A 26,298-nucleotide genomic window follows, 5' to 3' on the forward strand; every position below is an offset into this window, starting at 1 on the left:
GTGCATCCGAGGGCGCCTTATACGTTTTGTCCAACCTAGTGAGCACAGGTGTAACTGTTGCTGGGGTTGTCATCACCTGCAAGCCTTCTTTCCATAGATGGTCGATGATTGGTATGGATCTGACTGATTTATGATAAGGCTCCTTAAAGTCATAAAGAAAGCATTCTGCCTGAGTTGTCTTCATAGGCAGCTGAAATCTTTTTGCAGCTCTCTCCATTAAGTTGTGGAATCCACCAATATCCACTGGTGGAGAATCCGCTGGCTGTTTTGTGGGTGATGCCGGAGATGGGATTAGATAGTCATCATATTCTTTGAGGGGCTCCGTTAGCTCCCCTTCTTCATGATTGTCCTCATCCGTGGTAACCGGATCCTGGTGATGTTGGACCTGAGGTGTTTGTGGAGTAGTGTTCAGTAGCGATGCTTTGCTGCGAACTGGAGTAGCCGGAATAGAAGGGAACGTGATGGAGGAACTTCCTCAGGGACTACTGACGGAGGAAACCTCTTCTTATAATCTGCCAACATTAACTGTCAGTCCATCATCATGGAGGATGGCATAGCGACCATCTCTTCCTGAGGTCCTTGTTGGCAACGATGCTACGAGAGACTGTGATATTCTTCATAACCCTCTTCATCCTCATCTTCTTGACATTTCACGTAGAGTTGTGATGGGCTACTGGCATACCGAAAGGGCCCCTCATCCTCCTCTTCATCCGACTCTTCCACTTCCAAAAGGTGCAATGGAACTAGAGGAGTAATCTTGCTTGGGGAAGTCACTGCTGGTATAATATTCTTCCTTAGTTTTTCTGGAGTTTCCCTCATTGATGAGCCCGTCGAGGAGATCACCGTCGACACTACCGTCAAAGATGTTGTTGTCGTCGTCGACACTGAACCAGAACCACTCCTCGCCGACGACATAGTAATCGTCGTCGACGTTCCCGTCGAGGACCCCGTCGTCATCACCGCCGTCGATGTCGTCGTCGATGTTACCGGCGTCCAACAATCAATGGCAGCTTCTGTACCTCTGCGGTCGTAGCCGTAGACGATGATTTCTTCGTCGACACTCTCGTCGATGATCCCGTCGACGATGCAGTTTTGATTTTCTCCTCAGGAATACTAGAGGATGGTTTCCTGAAGGATTCTTGGACCAAAGGTGGGGTCTTTGAAGGCTCAGAAGAGGCTCTCTTGGAAACTTCCTCTTTAGAAGTGTGTCCTTTGCTCTCCTTTTGCTCTCCTTTTCTTTTCTTTTGGCTGAGGAGATTTTTAAAGACTACGCCCTGAAGACCCATGAGTGGTCTTTTTAGGGCATTCTCAGGACGTTCCTCTGAGGAGTGAGCCTGAGAAGATCTTGTTCTTTTTTGAGATCTCCTAGATGTAGCGTAGGACTCCTGGTCACTATCACTAGAGACCACCTCCTTTCCAGCCTTGATTTTCTGAAGCCATATTAAAATGGCGTTCCTCGCTATCTCTAAGGGTCGTGCTAGAGAAAGTGTGACATGCCTTGCAGTCCTTGGCTTGGTGGTCCAGATAAAGACAATAAATTCAGACTTCATGTGGGTCATCAGTGTAGAGTCTCTTCTTAGAGCAGGTGGCACAGGCTCTAAAAAGACCCTTCTTCTCTTTCTTAGACATTCTACAGAATGTAGATGTGAACAGGTCACAATAATCTCAAATCCAAGAGAAAAAATATAGAAATCAAGTTCTTATAAAGTTGGATATCCAGAGTTTGAGCAGAGCTCAAAGGAGACTCCCAAGCACAACGTGCCGGTAGAAAATCTGAGGGGCAGAAGGTTCTCTCAAGAGGGTTCTAGAGGGTGAGGAGCTCTGATTGGCTAAGGGAAAAGTTTGGTCCTTTTTTACATAACAAAGGTTATGGGTTGCAAAAGAGAAATGGGCCTAAGCCTCTTTTCAGTTGGCTATACAACTAAGCATTGCTTTTTATGTACCGGAGACTTCCGTCCCGATGACTGGGAAATAATTCAGGTATGTGAATCTATGAAAGCTCCAATACTGGAGTAAACTTTTTTCCTCACCAAAGACAATCAGGCTCAGCTTGGTGGAGCTATGCAGCCCCAGTTGTGCCTCCGTATTGAGGCTTGACATCACCAGTGCGGATCTTAATGCATTGATGAACAAATGACTTACCTTCAGTAATTCCTTATCTGGTATGGACTCTCTCTAGTAGCAGATTTCTTACCTTAGAGTTATCCTCATGCGTAAGACTGGATCAGGAAATGTTTCATGAGCAGTTCCTCTACGTGGCAGAAGGTGGAATCGTTCGGCTTCACGTGGCGTTGTCTGCGTCGTCCACACCAGAAGTAACGTGCGCAGTGCCTATATAGGTGCTACGCCAGCGCATTGAAATCAGTTTCTTTCCATGACTTTTCACACTAGGAGAAAGGAGCTACGAAGAACACTAAACACTAATGTTGAAAACTAAGGCCCTGAAAGGGTCACAACCCTGTCCCTAGAAATTCGCTTGGAGACTGGGGAGGATGGGTGAATTGGTAAGGCATCTGCTGCTAGATAGAGTTTCTACCAGATGAGGCATTACCGAAGGCAAGTAACTCATTTATCTGACAGAGGCTTCTAGTTGCTGGGTCCTTACCTTAGAATAGGTACCCAAGCAATACCATCCCCGGATGTGGTTCTGTGAACCAATTTCATACCAGGAAGACCTGCAGGACCGAAGGTGAAAAATTCCCATTTAGGTGAACCTGACTGTCAAGGCAGTAGTGCTTTCTGAACGTGTGGAAGGAGGCCCACGTTACTGCCTGGCAGATGTCCAGGTCTGGAACTCAGCCTGCTAACGCAGTGGTCGCAGATTTTGCTCTGGTGGAATGAGAACGCAAACCATCAGGGGTTTGCTTCTTAGCCAAAGCGTAGCACATCTTGATACAGAGCACGAACCATATTGAGTTGGTCTGTATCTGCAAGGCCCATCCTTTCTTCGCTCCGACATACCCCACAAAAAGTTGGGCCGTCCACCCAGAAATCTCATGTGCGGTCAAGGTAGAATGGTAACGCTCTTTTTAGGTCCAGCCAGTGAAGTTGCTCCACTTCCTTGGAGGGATACAGTGGAACATAAAAAGTAGGCATTGAGGGATTGGCACCACTTTTGGCACAAAAGAGGCCCTAGTAAGCAGAACCAGCTTGTCTGGATAGATGCTCAGATATGGAGGCTTTGATGATAAGACCTGAAGCACATTGACCCTTTGGGCAGATGTTATAAACACGAGAAAGGCTGTTTTGATGGTAAGGAGCCTGATTGACCAATTGTGCAAAGACTGAAAAGGAGGGCACATAAGAAAAGGGAGGAAACAACTGAGTTCCCACTGGGCATAATGAAAAGTAAAGGTGGAAAAAATGAAGCAGCCCTTTTAAGAATCTATTTACAATAGGGGATTTGAAGAGGGATGGCTGGTCAGACAGCTGCAAAAAAGCAGCAATTGTAGACAGACAGCCCTTTAGAATGTCCAAAGCAGAGCCATGATAGGCAAGAGAAAGGATGAAAAGAAGAACCTGAGAAAGGAAGGCAGAAAGGGGATCAGTCTTTCTGTACACCATGCCACAAACTTTCCCCAACGACTGGCATATACTGTCTCTGCCAAGATAACGTTACAGACTTCAGGAGGAAAGTTGAAACCTGTCACCTTTCCCCGCTCAATCTCCACTCAAGATGGCGAAGAGTTGACAGGTTCGGATGGAGGACCCTCCCCTGCTGCTCCAATAGAAGATCCTCCGAAGGGGCAGCCTGATCAGAGGATCGATGGCCATGCTCAACAGCTCAGAATAGCAAACTCTCTGTGCCCAGTCAAGAACCCCAAGAATGATTTGGGCCTGGCCATTCCTGATCTTGAGAACTCTGGGCAGGAGTGGTATGGGTGAAAAGGCGTATAGGAGACCCAAGACGAAAAGCATCTCCGAGCGAAACCCGCCTTGGAACATTCCGAGCGCAGAACTGCTGACATTGCGCATTCTCAGCAGTGGCAAACAGATCTATCCAAGGCTCTGCCAACTGCTGAGAGAGACCTTGCACCACCTCTGGATGAAGACGCCATGTGTGATCCGCGAGGCATTTTTGGCGGAGTTTGTCTGCTCTGGCATTCACAGAGCCCGCCAGATGTTGAACCACCAGGGAATTGCCATGTTGCTCCAGCCGTATCCAGAGATGCAGGGCCTCTTGACAAAGGGTCCATGGCCCCACCCGCCATGTTTGTTGCAGTTCTACATGGCGGCGGTCTTGTCCGTGAACACCTGCACTTGCCCTCCATTGATGGAGGGAAGAAGGGCTTTCAAGGCCAATCATTCACTCAGATTCAACATTCCATTCTCCACTAGGCTCCGCAATCTCTCAATCCTCGAGGTCATCGTCCGAGGTGTCTGGATCTCGATGTGACGCTGGCGGTGGAGACCTAGCATTGGGCTCCGGTAAAATCTCCCTTCTACGCACTGGCGTACCTGGTACCGACCGTGGACGAGGAGTTGCCTCCTGTATGTCCTGAGTGGTTTGAGTCGTCGGATACCTTCTTCTATAATCCTCCAACATGCTCTGTAGGTCCTTCAATAAAGGATGGCACACTTGTCATGTCCTCACGCTGCTGTTGGCGATATTGCTGCCGCTCTTGGGGATGCTCTTGAAAACCCCCATATTCTTTTTCCGATTCGTCATCCTGGTACTTGACCTGTAATTGCCAAGGACTACTCACAAAACCATAAGGACCATCTTCATCCTCGTCCTCAGAGTCTTCCTCCTGCAGCAGGTGAGAAGGGACCAATGGAGATTCCTTGCTTGGAGACGTAACCTCTGACATTATAGGCTTTTTCCAGGGTTCCAATCTTTTTTCTGGTGTTTTTTCTCTCGTCGACGAGCCCGTCGACGAGATTCCTGTCGTTGTCCTCAACCATATTATCCTCGTCGACGCTACCATCGACGTTGTAGTTATCTCGACGCACCTGCCGTTGCCGACGCACCTGTCGTCGATGCAGATACAGCTATGCTCGTTGACGCCTTCGTCGCCGTCGACGGTGTCTTCTCAATAGCCTTTACCTCCTCCTTTCTCGTCGACGATGTAGATGGTTTGGCCGTCGACAATGACATCTTTTTCGTCGACGATCCCGTTGACAGTGCTGAAACCTTGCCTTTCTCCTCAGAAGGCGTAGAGGAAACTTTCCTGATGGTAATCTTAATTCTCTGAGGCGATTTTGGAGGTTCTGAGGTGGACTTTTTGTTTTACCTCAGAAGCAGAACCCTTCTTCTCCTTAGGTTTACCTGAAGGAGATTTTGAGGGACTGCGCCCTGAAGACCCTGCAGTGGTCTTTTTTGGGGCCTTCTCAGCTCTCTCCCCTGACGTATGCGTCTGAGGAGATCTACTTCTTTTTAGAGATCTCTTAGAGGAACCAGACTCCTCCTCACTCTCATTTCAGAGGAATTCTTTTCTGGCTTTGACCTTTTGGAGCCAAATCAGCAGTCTTCCCTCATGATCCCTCAAGGCTTTATTTGAAAAGGTTTGACATACCTTACAATCCTCTGCCTTATGGTCTGGATAAAGGCAGTATATACAATCCTTATGAGGGTCATCTGTGTAACGTCTCTTCTTAGAGAAGGTGGCACAAGCTCTAAATAATCCCTTTTTCTCTTTCCCAGACATGGTAGATGAATAAGAGCTTCCAATAAGAAGAAAACAGAAGACGAGAGACCTCAAACTCTAGTCAAAATACTGTTGAAATGAAGAGTTTGAGCAGAGCTCAAAGGAGACTCCCTAGCACAACGTGCGGTAGAAAAATCTCAGGGGAAGAAGGTTCTCTAAGGAGTGTCCTAGAGGGTGAGGAGCTCTGATTGGTTCAGGGAAAAGTTTGGGCCTTTTTTACATAACAAAGGCTGTGGGTTGCAAAAGGGAAATGGGCCTAGGCCTCTTTTCAGTTTGCTATACTGCTAAGCATTGCTTTTTTATATACCGGAGACTCCCGTCTCGACGACGGGGAATGATTCAGGCATGTGAATCTATGAAAGTTCCAATACTGGAGTAATGAACAAGTTACTTACCTTCGGTAACGCTTTTTCTGGTAGATACTATATCTGCCTGTGGATTCCTCACCTTGTGAATATCCCCCTTGCGCCAGCAACATTCGGAAATTCTTTTTGGTAGCCTCGCGCCGACGTGGATATGACGTCACAGAGACACGGCTCCGCTCGCGACTCCGCTGACGTCACCGACGCCTATAATAGGCCTACGCCGGCGTGATGACATCAGTTCCGCCTTTTTTCCGTGCCATCGAGGCACACGGACGGACCAATGACAGTAGATATATACAAAGCATACACAGTATACAAAAGTCAAGGCAAAACACACAGTGTAAAGCAAATGCAGGAAAGCAAATGATACATTTCCTTGACATCAAAATAAATATACATTACAGTACAATAACTCTGGCATAGAAGAGTGGACAACGGGGAGGCGGGTGGCTCAGTGAGGAATCCACAGGCAGATATAGTATCTACCAGAAAAAGCGTTACCGAAGGCAAGTAACTTGTTCTTCTGATAGATACATCTGCCGTGTGGATTCCTCACCTTGTGAATAGAGTCCCACAGCAGTCCCCACTCCCGGAGGAGGGTGTTCACTCTTCTAAACCAGAAAATCCTGAAGGACAGAGCGCGCAAAGTGGCCGTCCCTCCTGACTTCCGTATCCAAGCAGTAATGCTTCGCGAAAGTATGGAGGGAAGACCAGGTTGCCGCCCTACAAATGTCCTCCACAGGAACACCTCTAGCCAAAGCAGAGGTAGATGACTTAGCTCTAGTGGAATGAGCCCTAATACCCTCCGGAGGCTCCTTACCGGCCAAAGAGTAGCAGATTTTTATACACAGAACGATCCATCTCGATAAAGTCCTTTTATGGACCGCTCTTCCCTTCTTGCAGCCAGCAAAGCCAATGAAGAGTTGATCGTCCAAGCGACAGTCTTTAGTTCTGTCCAAATAAAAAGACACCGCCCTCTTAGGGTCCAGACGGTGCAACCTCTCCTCCTCCTTGGAAGGGTGTGGGGGAGGATAAAAGGTAGGGAGGGTAATGGATTGACCAAGGTGGAAAGGATACACCACCTTAGGAAGAAAAGCAGCCCTGGTCCTTAGAACCATCCGATCAGCATGTATGGTCAGGAACGGGGGCTTGGAACTAAGTGCTTGAAGCTCACTCACCCTCCTTGCCGAGGTAATTGCAACTAGGAAAACTGCCTTAAAGGTTAAAAGCCTCATAGGACATTTATGAAGAGGCTCAAAGGGAGAGCCCATCAGAAAAGTCAGAACAAGATTCAAGTCCCACTGAGGTACAATAAAAGGGGTAGGAGGAAACTTATTTACAAGACCCTTAAAAAATCTCAAGACAACAGGTGACTTAAAAAGAGAGGGCTGATCAGGCAAACAGATAAAAGCTGACAGTGCCGAAAGATAGCCCTTAACTGTGGCAACTGCCAGCCCCTGTTGTGCCAAAGAAAGAGCAAACCGGAGCACATCTGATAAATGGGCTCTCAACGGGTCAATATCATTCTCACCACACCAAACAACAAACCTAGACCATCTATAAGAATAGACAGTCTTAGTGGAGTCACGTCTAGCAGACAAAATGACATCCACCACATCAGGTGTGAGAGAATAGGAAATCAGGTTGCCCCGTTCAATCTCCAGGCATGAAGGTGCAATGTCTGGAGGTGGGGGTGTAGAACCTGCCCCTCCATCTGAGAGAGGAGGTCTGCCCTGAGAGGGAGACGGAGCGGCGGGTGAGAGGAGAGGTGGAGTAGATCTGTATACCACACCCTTCTTGGCCAATCCGGGGCGACCAATATAACTTGGGCCCGGTCTTGGCGAATTTTCCTCAGAACCCGAGGAATCAAGGGTATGGGAGGAAACGCGTAAAGGAGTTGATTTCCCCAACTCAACTGAAACGCGTCCCCCAAGGCTCCTTGCATCGGATACTGCAGACTGCAGAATGACGGGCAGTGAGCATTCTCGCGAGTGGCAAACAGGTCCACCCGAGGAGTCCCCCACGTCCGAAAGACGTGACGAACCACCTCTGGATGAAGCCTCCACTCGTGGTCGGCAGAGAACTGCCGGCTGAGACTGTCCGCACTTACGTTCAGAACTCCGGCCAGATGATTTGCCATCAGACAAATCTGGTGGTCCTGAACCCAGGACCAGAGACGCAGAGCCTCTCTGCAGAGACACTGCGACCCCACTCCTCCCTGCTTGTTGATGTACCACATCGCGGTCGTGTTGTCCGTCAGGACTTGGATCGACTGACCGCGAAGGGAAGGGAGGAAGGCCTTGAGCGCCAAACGTATCGCCCGCAACTCTAGAAGGTTGATGTGAAACAACCTTTCTTCTGGAGACCAAAGACCCTTGACCTCCAGATCCCCCAGATGAGCACCCCACCCTAGAGTGGATGCATCCGTAATCACCGTGGCCACCGATGGAGGTAGATGGAAAGGCTTCCCTTGCGACAGGTTGCCTTCCACGCTCCACCAAGACAGATCCGCTGCAGTTTCTCCGGAGATCTTCACCGACTCCCAGAGATCTCCGTTGTGCTGATACCACTGCCTGCGGAGACACCACTGGAGTGCCCTCATGTGCCAGCGTGCATGGTTGACCAGGAGAATGCAAGAAGCCATCAGACCGAGCAGGCGAAGGACCTTCAGGACTGGAACGACCGCTCCAGGGTAAAACAAAGGAATCATTTCCTGTATGTCGCGAATCCTTTGAGGAGGAGGGAATGCACGACAAACAGTAGTGTCCAGTACGGCACCTATGAACAGGTTGCGCTGGGAGGGCACCAGGTGAGACTTGGGTACATTTATCGAAAAACCCAACCTGAACAACAACTGAGTTGTCTCCTGCAGATGATGGAGCACCTTCTCCGACGACTCCGCTTTGATCAGCCAGTCGTCTAGATACGGGAACACAGGTATCCCCGATCTCCTGAGATGAGCTGCCACCACCGCCATCACCTTGGTGAAGACTCGAGGCGCAGTAGTAAGACCAAACGGAAGGACCGCAAACTGGTAGTGCTGTGACCCAACCGTGAAACGGAGATACTTCCTGTGCGACTTCAGGATTGGGATGTGGAAATACGCATCCTGCAAGTCGAGCGACACCATCCAGTCTCCTTCCATCAATGCTTGAAGAACCTGAACAAGGGTGAGCATCTTGAATTTCTCCTGCTTCAGATAGAGATTCAAGATCCTGAGGTCCAGGATAGGACGAAGCCTGCCATCCTTCTTGGGGATCAGGAAATACCGGGAGTAGCATCCCTGACCCCTTTCCTGCTCTGGGACCACCTCTATCGCACCCTTTCGTAACAGAGTTAGAACCTCCTCCTGCAGAAGAGACAGATGTTCCTGGGTGCAAAAACCTTGACAAGGAGGGTAAACAGGGGGGAAATCCCGAAAGGGAAGGGCATACCCATTTTCTACAAGATTGAGAACCCAAAGATCTGACGTAACCGATTCCCAATCCTGTAGAAAATGGGTAAGCCGACCCCCAACCGGACCCACATGATCCTGAAAAGCGGATCTAGGGCTGCTTTTCTGCGGCAGGGGGGTTGGAAGAGGTGGAGGAAGAGGAGGGCTGACGTCCACGAGGACGCGCTCTTTGTTTTCCCCTGTACGATCTGTACATTGAATTTTGCTGCTGCTGCTGTTGCTGCTGCTGCTGTTGGCCTTGCCGGAAATTCCGAAAGGAGTGACCAAAACCCCTGAACCTTCTGCCGGAAGAAGCGCCCCTGATCTGGAGGCCCAAGGACTTCGCTGTTGCCCTGCAATCCTTGAACCGCTCAAGAGCCGTATCCGCCTTTTTCCCAAAGAGACCTGAGCCATCAAAAGGGAGATCAAGCAGAGTCGCCTGAACATCAGCCGAAAAGTCCGATGACTTCAACCAGGCAGATCTCCTTGTTGCAACAGCGGTGCCCATAATACGAGCCACAGAGTCAGCAGTGTCCAGACCACTTTGAATTACCTGGCGGGCAGCAGCCTGAGTGTCATTAATCACCTCCTCAAAATCCTTTCGGTTTGCGTCAGGAATTTTAGGAGCCAGGATACGTAAGGAGTCCATCAGGGCATGAACATACCTCCCCATGAGGCAAGTGGCATTAGTTGACTTTAAGGCCATACTAGCCGATGAAAAGGTCTTTTTTGCCACCTGGTCCTGTTTCTTTGCCTCCTTCTCACAAGGAACCTGCGGAAAGGCACTAAGACTCTTCTTTGAACAGGCAGCCTGAATGACCAGGCTCTCCGGAGAAGGATGTGAAGACAGAAAAGCCGGGTCCTCAGGAGCGGCCCTGTACCTCCTTGCAACACTCTTTGATACCGCAGGAGCAGACAAAGGTTTCTTCCAAACTTCTATAATAGGATCAGTCAAGGCATCATTGAATGGAAGTAAAGGCTCAACCACAGAATTTGGTGAATGCAAGACTTCTGTGAGGAGATTAGACTTGAACTCCACTGTAGGCAGAGTCAATTGAAGAAGCTCAGCAGCTTTTCTCATAACCAGATGGTAAGGCTGGATATCCTTAGAAGGAGCACCTGAGCCTGAGGGCAACTCCCACTCTGGAGAGAAATCAAGGGTCCCAGAATCCACCAATTCCTCAAAACAGCTCTCCTCTAGTTCACCTTCTTCAATGTCAGACTGAGAGCCCATATAACTCTGCTCCTCCAAAAGGCGTTGTGCTTCTCTTCTTGACCTCTCATTTACACGCCTCGCAGCCGGATCCACCAGCGGCTTCGACGGATTCGGGACCGGCGCCGGTATCGAATCCGACAGCACAGAAGAATGCCCATGAGGATGAACAGGAGCAGGCGACGCCGGAATCGGCGTCGACGACTTCGGCGGAGCCGGGAATTGCCAATGCGGCGTCGGAGCCGGCATGTAAGGCATAAATGGAGCCGGAGGATAGGAGTGAGGAACTCCCAGGCTGAAAGCCAAAGGACCCATGGGACACGAAGGGGCACCAGAGGGGTACCACGCCCTTGAGAAGACACCATACATTGCGTTAAGAAACGCTGAAGGGTCCTGGCCTGGAGCAGGAAAGGGCGGCTGAAAACCATCAGGCCGGTCCTGAGGAGGGATTGAACTCGGCTCATCAACAGGCGCAGAATCAACATCCTCCCGGGCCTCTTCCTCTTCTCGGGCCGGGGACGGCGCCGGAGACGGATTCGGAACCGGTGAAGCATTCGGAGCCGGAGATGGAGACCGCCCACGCGACTCAGAAGGCGAGGCCTCACCTTCATGCTCGGAGACTTCGAGGGTAACCACCTTCGAACGTACCTTCTTCGGTGACCTCGACCTCGAGCCCGACTCCTTACCAGAGCGACGTCGGGACTCATGTCTCCTCTTCTTGTGCTTCTTCTTCGACTTCGAAACATGATCCGACGCCGACTTCGAAGACGACATCTCTCGAGAAGCAGATCTCGACCTCGCCCTGGACTTCGACCTCGCCCTTCGAGAACGAGACCTCGACGACTTCTCCTTTCCAGCTTTCACCTTCGCAACCAGAAGTTTGGCTTCTCTCTCCCTCAGGGCCTTCGGATTCATCTTCCGACACGAAGAACAATCCTCCACATCATGGTCGGAACTTAAGCACCAGATGCAGTCCTCATGGGGGTCGGTAATGGACATCATTTTGCCGCACTCCCTGCAGGGCTTGAAGCCGGTCTTCTTGGATGACATTGTCGAAGAGACAGGATACAGAGAAGCAGAATTAAGTAACAAAAACGGCAACAAAGTACCAATAGGCTACAGAGATTCCCGATAACCGTTAGCGTCGACGACGCGGAAAAAAGGGAACTGATGTCATCACGCCGGCGTGGGCCTATTATAGGCGTCGGTGACGTCAGCGGAGTCGCGAGCGGAGCCGTGTCTCTGTGACGTCCTAGCCACGTCGGCGCGAGGCTACGAAAAAGAATTTCCGAATGTTGCTGGCGCAAGGGGGATATTCACAAGGTGAGGAATCCACACGACAGATGTATCTATCAGAAATATAAACTCCTATTGCCTAACCCAAGGAAGATGCATAAACAAAATGGGAATCCGAACCCAACTCCACAAATATCTAATTTGAATGGGATAAAATATATAGCACAGCCTTTACGAAACAAAATATCCCCTATTCTATCACAGACTAAGTATAGGTCATACTGGACTCCGGAAAAACTTTTTAAACTCCGCCTAATCGACAGTCCGACGTGTTGGAACTGTAACTCTGCAGTCGGAGACCTCGCTCACATGATTTTCACCTGTCCCACCTTACAGCTATATTGGGATAGAGTTTATAAATGTATAGGTCACATTTTTAACATCTATCCTCCCAGGGAATTTTCATATCTTTTATTAGGCGTCCTGGATCCAGCGCTGGTCAATGCTAACGATCGACACTTGATGGACCTCTTGCTCACCTTAGCCTGTAAAGTCACATTGTGCAAATGGAAAAACGCTAAAGATGTATCTTTTAGAACTTGGCAAGAATGGCTGACCTTCCTAAGAGGTGCGGACAACCCAGCACTTCATACCTCTCCATGGCGTAAGTCTCACCCGAAACTCTGGAACTTCCTAGACGCCTCATCATTCTCATTTGACCCTCCATGAATTCAACCTACTGTGGCAATATAGGTAACTACATTTTATCGCCATTACTATGAAGGTGTAGGCTATAATGATTATCTATTTATCTTGTATGATACCATCCCGCTTATTTATGTGGTCACTCATGGTATATATATATATGTTCACTGCTGTTTTCACATCCTGTGGCCTCCATGTAGCCATTGATTGCAATTAATAGGTACTTGACCACGTCAGCATGTATGTGATGATTAACATGTATGTATTATTTGATTCGGACCCATTATAATTGATATTTCATTTCTTTCTTTTCTTCATTTATTTTATGTATGTATTTTCCTTTGTATTTGTGTTTTCAATAAAAATGATTTGAACACAAAAAAAAGATAATGTCCATAAGCGTAGCATGGACATCTCAATCCATTCTTCAGTATCTGCTTAGCTGCATCGAGTCCTTCAATCTCCAGATCAGAGAACAACTTCTTCATATTATGTGGCAAGGTGGATGACCATGAGTTTTGTTTATTCCTATAAAGAAGGGATGTAACAGCCCAAAATGCAGGTGGCATTAGCTTTGTGTAAGTCAATCGTCAAACGTTATGGATTCTCTGTCAGAGGAGTTGTAACTAAGGTATTTGCATTCTGCTTTGAGGACTGTGCCTAAACCACCAGACTCTCTGGGGGTGGGGGGTCAGAAGGGGGGTGGGAGGACAAAAATGATGAGTCACCCAGAGCTGGCTTTAAGCACCTGATGATTTCGCTATTAATTGTTGGTCTCAAAATAGTTTCTCCCATGAATTCTACAGGGTCAAGGAGAGGCTTGTTAAAAGGAAGCAAGGGCTCTGTAGGAAACTGTGGAGTCTTGGACAATGTCAACTTCACTACCGTAGAAGGAAACATCATTTCCAAGGCCTCCATTGGCTTTTGAACAGCTGTCATGAAGAACTTGACCTCCTCTGAGGCAAGGGTTCACTTAATGTATCAAATGTATCGACAAGGATCATGAGCAACCTAAACAAAAAAAGAATTATGTACAGCAACAATAAAGTGACCACAACCAAAGTTTTAATCTGTACACAAGTTATGTTATATTCTAATTTGAAGTACAAAAAATCTGCCTAATTCACCTACTCAGGAGCACTGCCCTGATTAACACCATCCATAGCACCTTAAGTATGTATTTTGTTGAATTTCACATTAGATTTATTAGAACATAAAATATTTTGTCTCTTGATTGAAATTTCAGTTGCAGTCACTTTATGTTTACTGTACGTGAATGCAAGTGATCTCTACAGGTTGATATCATATAAATGGTTTTGAAGGGACCATTGTTCTTATAAAACTATGCTTCTTGTAAGCGTAACAGGAAACTGCTTGAGTGGACTGTGGTATTTCACATGCTTCCCATTAGATAATGCTTTAGGGAATCACTGAATGATGAGAGAATCGCTTGCCCGACAAAATCTTTGTACTGGGTGTGACTTAGGCTGATCTGTGCAAAGGGATCTACAAAGTTTCTGCTGCTTTCTAAGAGTTGAAATCGGGACTGTACACTGGAGGGTGGAGCAACTGGGATGTTTATCGGAGACTGACCCCAGGAGATCATCAAACTTCGAAAAAAAACCACTGATATAGTCATTATCTTGAGATACAGCATTTCCTGTTTAAGGAGATACTCAACTGACCCTTTACTCGCAGTTTTAAAATATAAGATGTTATCAAAGTCTTAACTACATCAATGCTTCCAAAGCTGCTAACCACTTTAATCACTGCCCCTGATTCTGTCAAACTTGCAGGAAATATCTTCCTGTTGTCTGGTCAGCACAAAGAAGTGGTGCATCAGTGATCATTGTAGGGATCAAAGTTGCTGCAAAAAGTGTCTGGTGCCAACAGCATGGACCAAGACGTGGTGCATACACTGAGTTGCAAAAAATGGAAATGGCCTGGCAGTTCGGGCTGGACTGTTCCCATTGGGCGCAGGGTCAAGAATGATTTGCATATGGATGCGTCCAAACTGGAATGGCATGGTGAGCAAAAAAACGATCGATTTAGGCCCAGATCTCTGTACTGAGGGAAATGTATGACATTGTTCAGCATTCTGTCCATCAATTGTTCTTTTTGTATTGGTCACCCCGAGTGGGACGGGTATACCCAGACGTGGGTCCCGTGCTCGCCATGTCACTGGAGTCAAGCTATCCTGGCTGATGAGGGCTGAATGCCCAAAACCGGTCTTAGGATGCTTGTTTCCAGTCCAGGGAGGACCTGGTCTGGCAGTTCGGGCTGGACTGTTCCTATTGGGCGCAGGGTCAAGACAGATTTGCATATGGCTGGGTCCAAACTGGAATGGGATGGTGAGCAAAAACACAATGGATTTAGGCCCAAATCTCTGTACTGAGGGGAATGTATGACATAGTTCTGCATTCTTTCCATCAACTGTTCTTTTTGCCAAAAACTGGGGAGTATGACTTATTGAAATATCTGAATTAGCGTCTTGAAGACTCCAGAATGCAGCTAACTCAATTGCTTTTCAGGAACAGTTTCTTGCAGCCTGGGATTGGCCCTGAAGAGCAGAGCAGCTACTCCTTGGACCACTTTTCTCTTTCTCTCATGATGAGAGAGGATTGTGTATGTTTTAGTGCTTACTGTGCAATTTCTCCATTAAATGGCTTCTGTATGTGTCCTTGATTGAAAGAGGTCTAAGACTTCCACTCCAGAGACATCATCAATAGTTTTTCTTCACTCTCTCAAGCTGCCTCCGACACCTGCATGTGGAAGCATACTATGTGCAAGTGTTATGACACCTACCTGGGGAATACAGGCATTACAAATGTGAATGTGCTACAGACATGTGCCCACAATATATAGAAAGCCTAAAGACTTCGGTGAGGGCTTTATCACTCAAAAACAAAATGAACATTTTCACAAAAATATATACCATAAAAAAAATAGAAGAGTGAAAACATGTCTGCCCTTGATCCAGCTTCTGTGGAGCTGTGTAAAAATAAGAACTGACATCACCAATCTCAGTGGCACCTTCAATGAACCCTTTAAGTTGCTAACTGAGAAGAATAGTGGATCTGTGGAATGTGCTGAATAGCACCAACAGGAGCCAGTCGATTATCTAGAAAAAAATTGTGGTCAAGTCTAAGGCCTGGGGAAAGGGTTGTCTTTAGGAATCCCCTGCAGAGAGTATCCATTAGGGCAACTGTTATCGAATAGCAACATTTTTAGACTCCCTCACAACATGCTCTACTAACATGACTCTTCCTTGCTCTGGTGAGATCACAAAAGTGAGGTTAAGTATCACAACTCACCATTTTCACACAATTATTAGAATCTCTGTTGCATTTGCAATTAAGTAGTGATAAATAATAGCATATTTCAGCACACTATAACCCACTGGGAAAAGAATAAAGCTATCCGATTGTTTAGAAGGCATAGTCTGCCAGTGAATTAGCACTTTTGCCTTGGACTGAACTAGAATCAGTGGTCTAGAAGTGACAGGCTTTGTGGCCTGGGTCAATACCTTAAGGTATGTTGGCCCTACAAGACTTACTTTTGATCGATGGAGCTGCACCTGGAGTCAGCCAAGGATGGACAAGTGGAAGAGGGGGTTAGGGTTGCACTGCTGAAACTGGACAGAGATGGATCCCTTCCCATGGGGGACATATCTGAAAGCTGATAGAAACAAAAACACAATTTTTAGCAATCACTTTTCTAAAGAACATGAAAAAACAATGAAGGCAAGACAAAAATGATGCTCTTACATGTGTCTGTATCAATTCTGGACACTTTAGACATACCTAGGTTAATCTACTGTTCCGCAGTTTACTCAGCTGCTCCAGCCTATGACTCACCACCCCATGATAATTTCTCCTCTCATGAACATTTGTTTTGTAAATTCCATGGATACTATTCAGTGAGGCAATTCTAAAAGAATGTATTATAATAAAATGCCCGAGCCCTCTAAGAGCTAGGTTCTGGACTCTAAAGATATAGTTGTTGTTTGTTGCATACAAGCTCATAACTGCACTGCAAAATACAGACAAAAGGTTTACGTTATGTGTATGATGAATCCTGGAATGATTGTTCTGAAGCTCCCTTGCATAGGCAGAGCAGGAATCTGCTTCTCAAACATCAAACATTATGCAAGTATTCCTACCCAATTTGGAAGCATATGCCTTTTTTCCAGTGCAGATATGCACCCTTGCAGTTCCTTTTCTTTAACACAAAAAGGACCCCAATGATCTGAAGGCTTAGACCGAAAGCAGAAGCATATCCAGAAGTGCGCTGGCAACAGGAGACAGCTAATGGACTAGGAATAAAAATGCCACCATAAGGTAAATGTACTCATTGTTAGGTCCTGGCTTTCTTCCAATCCCACTCAAAAGTCGAAAATAATCTCCCTTTTGGACAAAAATCAACCATAAAGAATGTATAAGAACTATACAGAAGTGACACCAGGTGTCACTTCTGCACAGTTGTTATACATTCTTTTTTGTTGTTTTAAATGCTACATGTAAAGATTTGATATTAAAGACTTGGACTATTTGGTAATTTAGTGGTGCTTGACTTGATTATAGTGTTGGGTTTGCTATAGAACGTTGTATGAGACCTTTATAGTGAATGTTTGAGAGTATGTCTGCAGAAACATAATTGTGGTTGATTTTAGTCCCGAAGCGAGATGTTCTCAACTTATAAATCTGACAAGGAGCCCTGTCCCTTTAGTCTAGGGGCCCCTCTCAAATTACTTTTCATTTATTCCCAGCTAGAATGATGAGGAATAGATTCCACTTCAAGAGAAATGAAGGAGTATGTTGCCTTTACCACGTATCGTTTAGAACGCTATGGAGAGCTGACAATGCCCAAAAATCTGTCTTGAGCCACCTTCCTTTTAGCAGCAGCAAACTGTTTAGGGAACAATTCGAAGAGATTCTAAATTACTTGGTGGAAGACTGCAAGCTGATGAGTCTGGTTTACACACCTTCAAAAGAGAAGTTTGGTATTGCGGTGCTTGTGGTCAACCCTCTACTTCCAAAGGAACAGATCAGTCATTTTGTGGCCGGGGATGTGTCCGGGAAGGTCCCTACATGGACAAAGCCGGCAGCAAACCACCAACCTTCTCCACCCCCAACCTCCCCAAAACCCCTTCAACTACCCACAACTCCCTCCCAATACCACCAGCAGCATGACTATCCCAAAAAAGTAGAGGGAAAAAACACTTTTATGGGAAGTGGCAATTGGATGTGTCAGATTCCTGGGTTCTTCAGTTAGTTTGACAAGGATACCAGATTGGTTCTCTGATACATTAATGGAATTTCTTCATCTCAGCACCCACTCCTCAATGCCCAGTCAAGCTTCAATGTCTGAAGAAAGGAGCAGAGTATTTACTAAATAAGGGGGGTATTACCCTTTGTTGCAGCTTATGAAAAAGGGTTTGAGCTGTTATTTGATGTTTTTGGTTCAAAACGAATAAGGGATTTTCATCCTGGCCTTAATCTCACACGAGTGAACCAGTTTATCAAAAGTTCAAAATGGTGACTTTGCAGTCCACTCTTTTGTTGATGGCTACAAGGATATAATGTGCCTCCCTGGATCTCCTGGATGCATATCTTCATGTACTGATTCATGGCAGTTTTCAACAGTTTTTAAGATTGTGTCTTTGGAGATCACTTTCAATATTGTGTCATTCCTTTTGGGCAGGCATTGGCTCAAAGGGTGATCACCAAGATCCTTGATTCTTTGGTGAGTAACTACATTCCAAGGGAATACTGGTGCTTCCCTATTTTGAAGAGTGGCTAATCTCTGTCTCTTCTTCTTCTAAGGGTCTGAAGGCAGTACAAATGGTTTGCGAGATGCTATCATCCCATGGGTTTCTGCTGAACAGAGACAAGTATCATCTTCTTCCTGTCCAGAAACTTCAGTTTATCAGAGCCCTAATCAAAACAGATGTGGGAAGAGTAATTCTACCTCCAGCTGTACAGAAGTTAATGACTTGACTGAGGTTCCTCCAAGTGCAGGAAGGCTCTGGCAAGACATTGGTTCATGGAGACATTCGGCCTTATTGTTGTCTGCCCTGGGCTCTGCTACATCTGTTCAATTTATAGAATCACAAGCTTATTCACTGGGATCCAGTATTGAAGGACTTCAATCTCATTGTCATGGTAGCTCCATCCCTCCCGTCTAAACAAGGGGGTTTCATTATCCCTCTGTAATAACCTGTAGTTTGGAGGTACACCGAGGTACCATGCAATTCAGGGGCTCTGGTCCAGAGAGGAACAGGAAAAATCTTCTACAAGGAAGGAGCTGTCAGCTGTTCAAAGCGCACTCCTAGATTTCTCTCTTTTTCTTCAGAATTAGGTTGTAAGGATCCAAACAATCTGGTCACAAGCTCTTATGTGAACCATCTGGGTAGCAAAAGAGTTCCTCAGCTAGCTTGTCTAGCAGACCTCACTGCATCCTGGTTGGAAAAGACAGTCATCTCTCTAACAGCCAGGGTCGGCTCTAGGGCGGTGCGACCGGTGCCACCGCACCGGGTGCTGACTTTGAGGGGGTGCCGTGTTTAGAAGTATTATATGGTTTAAAAAGCACCTGCTGCTGTGTTGCTGGCCTCAGGCAATTTTCATACAGCCAAAAAATTGTCAAGATAACCCCAGTGATTAATGTTCTTCCTGGAGAGAGAAGTAGTTTTGTCTAGTGGAAGTTTTAACTCATTTTATGCTAGCACAGAAGGTTAACCCTTTCGATGCTCATGACAAGCTCAGCTCGTCATGATGCGCAGTTGAGCTGTGCTGATGACGAGCTGAGCTCGTCATGACACCAGCAAAATGGCAATTTCCAGCACAGGAGGGGAAAACACCTAGCAGCAAGGTGTTAATGTGCCTGCTGCAAAGAATGTGTACCATGCAGATCACAAAGTGCATATAATGTAACAGGTCAGTGGTTTTCTCAGAGCGATCCTTTAGTTACTTGCAGGGTAGTTGTTAAAATCCTAACATCGAACAGGGAGCTAATATCTGTCATCAAAGAGCTGCATGCAAACTGCAAGGTATACATTAGAGCATTATGATTATTCCCCCCCGTCTTTCATTGTTCTAATGTTTCAAAAAGTGCTCATTTCGGTTAAAAAAAAATCTCATTATTACCAACCATGGGGTTGTGTTTTTAAATTCTGAGTCTGTGCTTCTCTAGACCAAGTACTCTTAAACTATACTGTCTACCTGTATGGATGACATGTGGCTCACCTTGTAGTCTTCTGGCTTATCTAACATTTCCTATACACATATTTACACACATATATGATTCATTCTCTCTGTGCAATATGTGTAATGTAGAGTGCTCTGACACCGTACACAGCTATAAGCGGCACTATAAAGCTTATTGAATGCATTTGCAAGAGTGGTTATTGTGGAGACTTGAGGGGGCACTGTTAAAGGGTGGTAGTGAGGGAGTCCGTGGGGGGCGCCAACAAACATGATCGCACAGAGCGCCACCAGTGCTAAAGCCGACCCTGCTAACAACAATCTATTTCCTGGAGTAGGAGAACAGGCATGCAGACCGGTTAAACCTCTCTTTCCCATTCTTAGTCTCCATAACTCTTTGCAGAGAATGAGATGAGCTTCAAATTGTCCAAAGGTCTTCCTTTTGCATTGGCTCCCTTTGCCTTACTTAGAAAAGTCATATCCAAGAACAAGGACAAACAAGGGGCAGTTCTTCTTATAAACCCTCACTAGTCTTGCTGTCCCTGGTGTACACTTTTTTTTATTCAGCTGGCAGTCCCACCTCCTTGTATATTTCCAACATCTCCCTCCCCTATGAGAGATCCAACCTTACCAGTGAATTCTCTCTGTTGCATATCCTTGGGTGTTTGGAGATTAGGAGGAATTCTTGAGTTTTTTTTTTTTTTATTTGGACTGGTGGTATCTACATTGTGTAGCCAATGGGCAGCAATTAGAGCCGTGGGATACTTTTACATTTTGAGATTTGACTTTCTGGCCTCTCGACTTTTAAGGAGTTTTTAACTGAAAGCTCATTCTCCGATTACCTCTTGGGGTTTACCATTAGTTCTTTTGGCTCTTCAGGGATCTCCTTTCAAGCTTCTAGAGCAGTGACATTAAAGTTTCTGACTTAAAAATTCTTGTTTTCAAGTGGCTCTTTCTTCGGATCACAGACTAGGTGAAACTAGGATCCTTTTTGCTATCAAACCTTTTTTGAGGTTCTTTGAAGCCAAGGTGCTTTTGAGGCCAGAGCCTTCATTTTTGCCCAAAGTTTCCTTATCTTTTCATTTGCCCCAGGACTTAGTATTGCCTGTGTTTCTTCCATCTCCTTTTTCTGAACAGGAAATTATTTGGCATTTGCTAGATGTTCACAAAGCCCTATCCATCCATTTGCAGAGAATAACCTCTTTTTATGAAGTAGAATGTTTGGTCATTACTTCTGGCATTGACGAACATGGGTCATTATCCTTCTACTTACATGCTCAGTACGTGGGTGAGAATGACCCTTTCCATGGCCTAATAAAAATGAGGTCTTCCAATTCTAACCTTAGTCCAGGGGCAGTCCAGTAGACGTGTATCCTCTTCCTGGGAAGCTATTAAGGAGGCGTTCCTTAAAGAACTTTGTGCTGTAGAAACATTGGGTCTCCCCAAACACTTTAATTACTCACTATAAATTGCAGTTAGGTGAGGTAATTGCGTCTTCATTTGGTTCATCAGTTTTAGCCATAGTACAGTCATTTTCTTTTGTTGTTATTAACTAAGCACAATACGCACTTATTTTTGTTATCTCAAATTTGTTTTTTTACACAACTTGGAGTATGTTTATGCTAGTAAGGACTGTGACGAGGAAGATGAGTGAGGAAAGTAATTCAAGGATTACGTACCAGTAACCTTCATAACTCCGAGTAACAGTCTTCCTCCTCACAGTCCCATATTTACCTATCCTTCACTCCCTATGGAATATTTATTTAGACTATGGTAGGAAATTGCATGTTTGTTAGTATTTGTTTTGCTTTGTTATTACTGGAAGTGGTTACAAATGGCACCTCCTTTATAAGTCATGCGATAGGAAGTAATTGACAGCCATGCTGAGAGGGGACAGTTAGACATTTGTTTATGTGGGCAATATTTGTGCCCTTGCAACGCAGGAACTCACTTTTGTAAGCACCATGATAAGGAAGACTGACTTGTAGTAATGAAGATTACCAGTGAGTATCTGGCAGCTAATAACTTAAGCAAACAGGCTAAACTGAGCATCACCGCAAGATAAAGCATCATGGTTGAAGTGCTTGTAACATGCTTGTCTGTTTGACCAAATAGCCATCTGGATCTCTCACTGACAGGTACATGTTTAGGGAATGCCACAATACTGCATTGGATTGAATGTCTGTGCATGTACATTTGAGGATATACAGGCTTTATTCCAGCTAGCCCTGATTTTGTAAAGCTTCAATATTTTTCAAAAGGTTGGCTTAAACAAAACATTCCTAGTTTTGTACAAAAAGAAAGGTGTAGTGCATCAGGCATTTATGATGCGTAACAACTGTTCATGCAGGAAAGAGAGAAAAAGTAATCTTATTTGAATTAAATACAGAAAATGGTTTCTGGAGGGTCACCTTCCCTGGGCATGCAGGGAAGAGGAATCCGAAATGCTGTTATCTATTAAAGCATTTGCATGTCCTCAGAAGGCATCGATTGAAGGGCTTGTGCATGATTACGATCCAGCAAAGTCATAGGCCATTTCACCAGAGTAAAACAAACACAAAAGTGTATTAAACTGACATTTGATGTCCTTGGATGTGGAGAATAATTCCTTGGATGTGGAGAATAATTCCTTAAACCTATTGTTGTTGGTCCTAAAGACTGCTATGCGCACCTTAAAGCTGCACTCCTCACTGTGTTGGGAGTCTTGAGAATGTTGTTCACTAAGAAAATCAGCTCACTGCTTCCATTCAAGTTAGTCCAATAACATAAGAAAAAAGATGGTTACCCTTAACTACAGATCTCTTGCATGGACTTTTTTATTTTTTTAAGATTCTCATGCTTTAATTATTCCCCATTTTTGAGATGGGATTCACACAGTAACTTTAAAATATCAGTAGGAGTTTTCCCTGTTTGGAGGCACAGATCAAAATATATTCTGCTTTAATTTAGCAGATGATGTCTGAACAACTAAGCAGTCAATAGTGCCACTTTAGTAGCACAATCACCACAGTGGAAAATACCTGACCTACTGCCAATGAAAGAACAGTACAATAAATCTCACTCCCCTTCAGAAGCCCCAACACTTAATCATGAGTGTGGAAGTAGGGAAATGAGCAGTGGTGGGATGCAGGAGAAGAAATCAAGTTACTTACCTGTAACTACAGTTATCCAGTATTGGTATCTTTCATAGATTCACATGCTTGAATCATTCCCCGTCACTGAGGCGGGAGTCCCACAGTAAAATACAAAAGCAGTGCCCTAAGTAAATAAGAGTAGTATGCTAAAAGAAAAGCTCAAAGGCCTATATCTTAGTAGCCTATCTACATCATTATATGAAAATAACCAAATATTAATTCCATCCAATCAGCCACCAGCACCCTCTAGAACCTTCCCAGCAGAGGCAGTTATCTCCTCAGATGTTCTTAGCACAAGTGGGAAGTAAGTAGTCCAAATATAAAGAACTGACTCGCCGGGGAGGAGGGTGGGTGCATGTGAATCTATGAAAGATACTAATACTGGATAACTGTAGTTACAGGTAAGTAACTTGTTTTCTTACCCAGTATTGGGGTACCTTTCATAGATTCACATGCCTGAATCAGAATAGCAAGCATTAATGCAAACAACAGTGCCATTTGCGGATGGTGGAGACAAGGTTTCAGAAACTCCCAAAACGCATTCATAATTGTTGGAACTTCAATAACATAAGCAAGCCATTAAAAAAATAAAATGCATATTAAGCACATTAACGAAATAAGGTAAGATTATTAAAACCTAGAGAGCTATGTATATATTCAGCGAAAGCATATAAAATTTGCCATTTGAAACATTGCATTATATAAGAGAAAAATACCTAAAACGGACCTTAATGAAAAAGATGACTTAGAACTGCTTGTCCCACAGCTGTATCCTCCTGCTGTGCGGATTGCAGACAATAATGTTTCATAAAAGTGTGGACATTTTTCCATGTCACGGCATGACAAATGTTCTCCAAAGTCACTCCAGCAAACCATGCTGTAGAAGCTGCCACAGTCCTGGTAGGATGAGCTTTAACCTTTCTCTGTAAAGGTTTGTTGGCCTTGTCATGGCAGAAATGAATCGTAGAAGCCAGACATCTGGCTATTGTTGCCTTTGTTACTGCAGTCCCAAGTGTGGCTTGACCATAGCCCACGATCAATTGATTGGATCGCCTGAAATCTTTAGTCTTCTGTAAATAGAATTTTAAACAACGCTTAATGTCAAGAGAGTGCAATGCTCTCTCAGCTGGCGTGGATGGATCTGGGAAGAAAACTTTTAACTTTACTGGTTCATTCAAGTGAAATTGAGTCAGTACTTTAGGGATGAATCTTGGATTAGTTCGAATAGTTACGTAACCTTTAGTGAAATGTAAAAAGGGTTCTGTGATAGTGAACGCATGGATTTCACTTATTCTAAGAGCCAGAAGAATGGCAACCTTCCACGTGAGGAACTTGAGATCAGCTTTGTGTGTAGATTCAAACTATTGTCTCATTAGTTGCGCCAGCACAGTATTGAGCTCCCACTCTGGAGGAGGTGCGCGCACCAGAGAAAAAGCTCAGAAAAGCCCTTTCATAAATTGCTTGACAAGCGAAGATGAACAGAGAGAAGGTAGTTCAGTACCTTTTCTGAATCTGGACAGAGCAGCGAGATTAACCTTAATCGCTGAAAAAAACAGGCCAAATTTGGCCAGAGACAGCAAGTAAGGAAGAATTTGTTCCGCAGGAGCTTGAATAGGATGGATGTTATTCACCTGACCCCAATGACAGAATCGCTACCACTTTAAAAGTTAAGTCTTGATTGTACTCTGAGCACGAGACTTGGCCATAATCTCACAACAGTCCTGAGAGATGTTAAGGTCTTGATTCCTGTTGAGGGAACCTGCTGGCATAGTATTGGCATTTCTTGTTCTCCCTCGTTGCAAATAAATCTAGTGCTGGTTTGCCCCAAATTTTGAAGACTCTGTTCACCTGCTCCAGTTCTCATTCGTGGCAGTCCGCTAGGGACGTGCTCATGGTGTCGGCCAGATGTATTGTGGAGGCCCTTGACATATTCTGCCCTCAAGGTTATCTTGTGGAATGTGACCCACTCCCACATTTCCTGGGCTTTCTCCGAAAATGTTGGCGACTGTGTTCCTCCTTGTTCGTTGATGTAATACATGCTGGTCGTATTGTCGGTACAGACCAGCACTGAGGGTCCTGCAATCCTTGGGAGGAATGCTTGCAGAGAAACAAAAATGGTGCGAAGCTCCAACCTGTTGATATGTTGTCAATGGTGTTCTTGGGACTATTTCCCTTGAATCTGCAAATCTTGCAGATGACCTCCCCATCCCTCCATGGAAGCATTGGTTGTTAAAACGAAGTCTGGAGTGGCTGGTAGGAAAGTGAGGCCTGGAGCTAAATTCACTATCTGGGACAACTAATGCAGAGAATATATCATGCGCGACGTGACCTTGATGGAATCGCCGAACGATCCTACGGCTTGTTGCCATTGAAGATGTAATTCTTCCTGAAGAGGTCTCATTCTGAGCTGTGCCAAGGGTATGAGGTTTATCACCGATGAACACATTACCAGAAGAGAAGCAAACATCCGGACAGAACCAGACGTTCTTTTTTAAATTAAGATTGCCAATTTTTTGAAGACGTAACTAGCGGTCTTTTGATAAAAATGCTTTGCACTGTAGTGTGTCCAGTCTTGCCCCCAGAAAAGGAATAACTTAGAGAGGACGCAACTGTGATTTGTTCTCGTTGAGAGTGAGGTCTAGATCCGAGAAGAGATGTAGACATGCTGAGACCGCATCTTCAGCCGCCTGCTCCGAAGGACCTTTGAGCAGCCAATAGTCGAGATACAGGAACACCTGTGTTCCTCGAGATCTCAATGTTGCTGCCACTGGTGCCAAACATTTTGTGAAGATTCTTGGTGCCGATTTCAGTCCGAACGGGAGTACCTTGAACTGATAGTGGACCCCAGCCACTGTGAATCTAAGATATTTGCGATGCTTGGGATGTATAGGGATGTGAAAGTACGCATCCTCAAGATCCAGAGAAGCCTTAAAATCCCCTTTGTTTACACAGCTTAAGACCTTGGGAAGTGTGACCATTCAGAAACGTTGCTTTTTGAGGAATTTGTTGAGCTTGCGGAGGTCCAGGATCGGACGCCATTCACTTGACTACTTCTTGATGAGGAAGAAACGAGAATAGAACTCAGTTCCTCTTTGAGACGATGCAACCTTCTCTATCGCCTTTTTGAGGAGCATCTTTAAGGCTTATTTGAACAGTAAGTGAAGACAAGGGGGAGGTGGACCCCTGGGCGGGGTAGTAGGTGGCTGTTTGATGAATTCCAGGGTGTGACTGTTGTTTACTAGGTCGAGAACCCATCGGTCCGAAGTAATCTGTCGCCGCTTTTGAGCAAACACTGAAATCTTTGTGCCCACGGGGAGGGAGGGGGGTACGGCTGGCGTCCTGCACAAATCATTGCTTCCTGT

At 45.5% G+C, this 26,298-nt stretch overlaps 1 protein-coding gene across 13 annotated transcripts in view; it reads right to left on the reverse strand.

The window, feature by feature from the left end:
• KIF1B (kinesin family member 1B) overlaps positions 1-26,298 on the reverse strand; it is a 1,388,545-nt gene that overhangs the window by 152,785 nt on the left and 1,209,462 nt on the right. For all 13 annotated transcript variants that reach the window (XM_086921360.1, XM_086921359.1, XM_086921355.1 and 10 more), the window contains one exon: positions 16,157-16,278. In XM_086921360.1, the coding sequence (XP_086777486.1) occupies positions 16,157-16,278 (122 nt within the window). The remainder of the gene's footprint in view (positions 1-16,156; positions 16,279-26,298) is intronic.

The sequence above is a fragment of the Lissotriton vulgaris genome, chromosome 5 (genome assembly GCF_964263255.1).
Source record: "Lissotriton vulgaris chromosome 5, aLisVul1.2, whole genome shotgun sequence".
NCBI classification, from domain to species: domain Eukaryota; kingdom Metazoa; phylum Chordata; class Amphibia; order Caudata; family Salamandridae; genus Lissotriton; species Lissotriton vulgaris.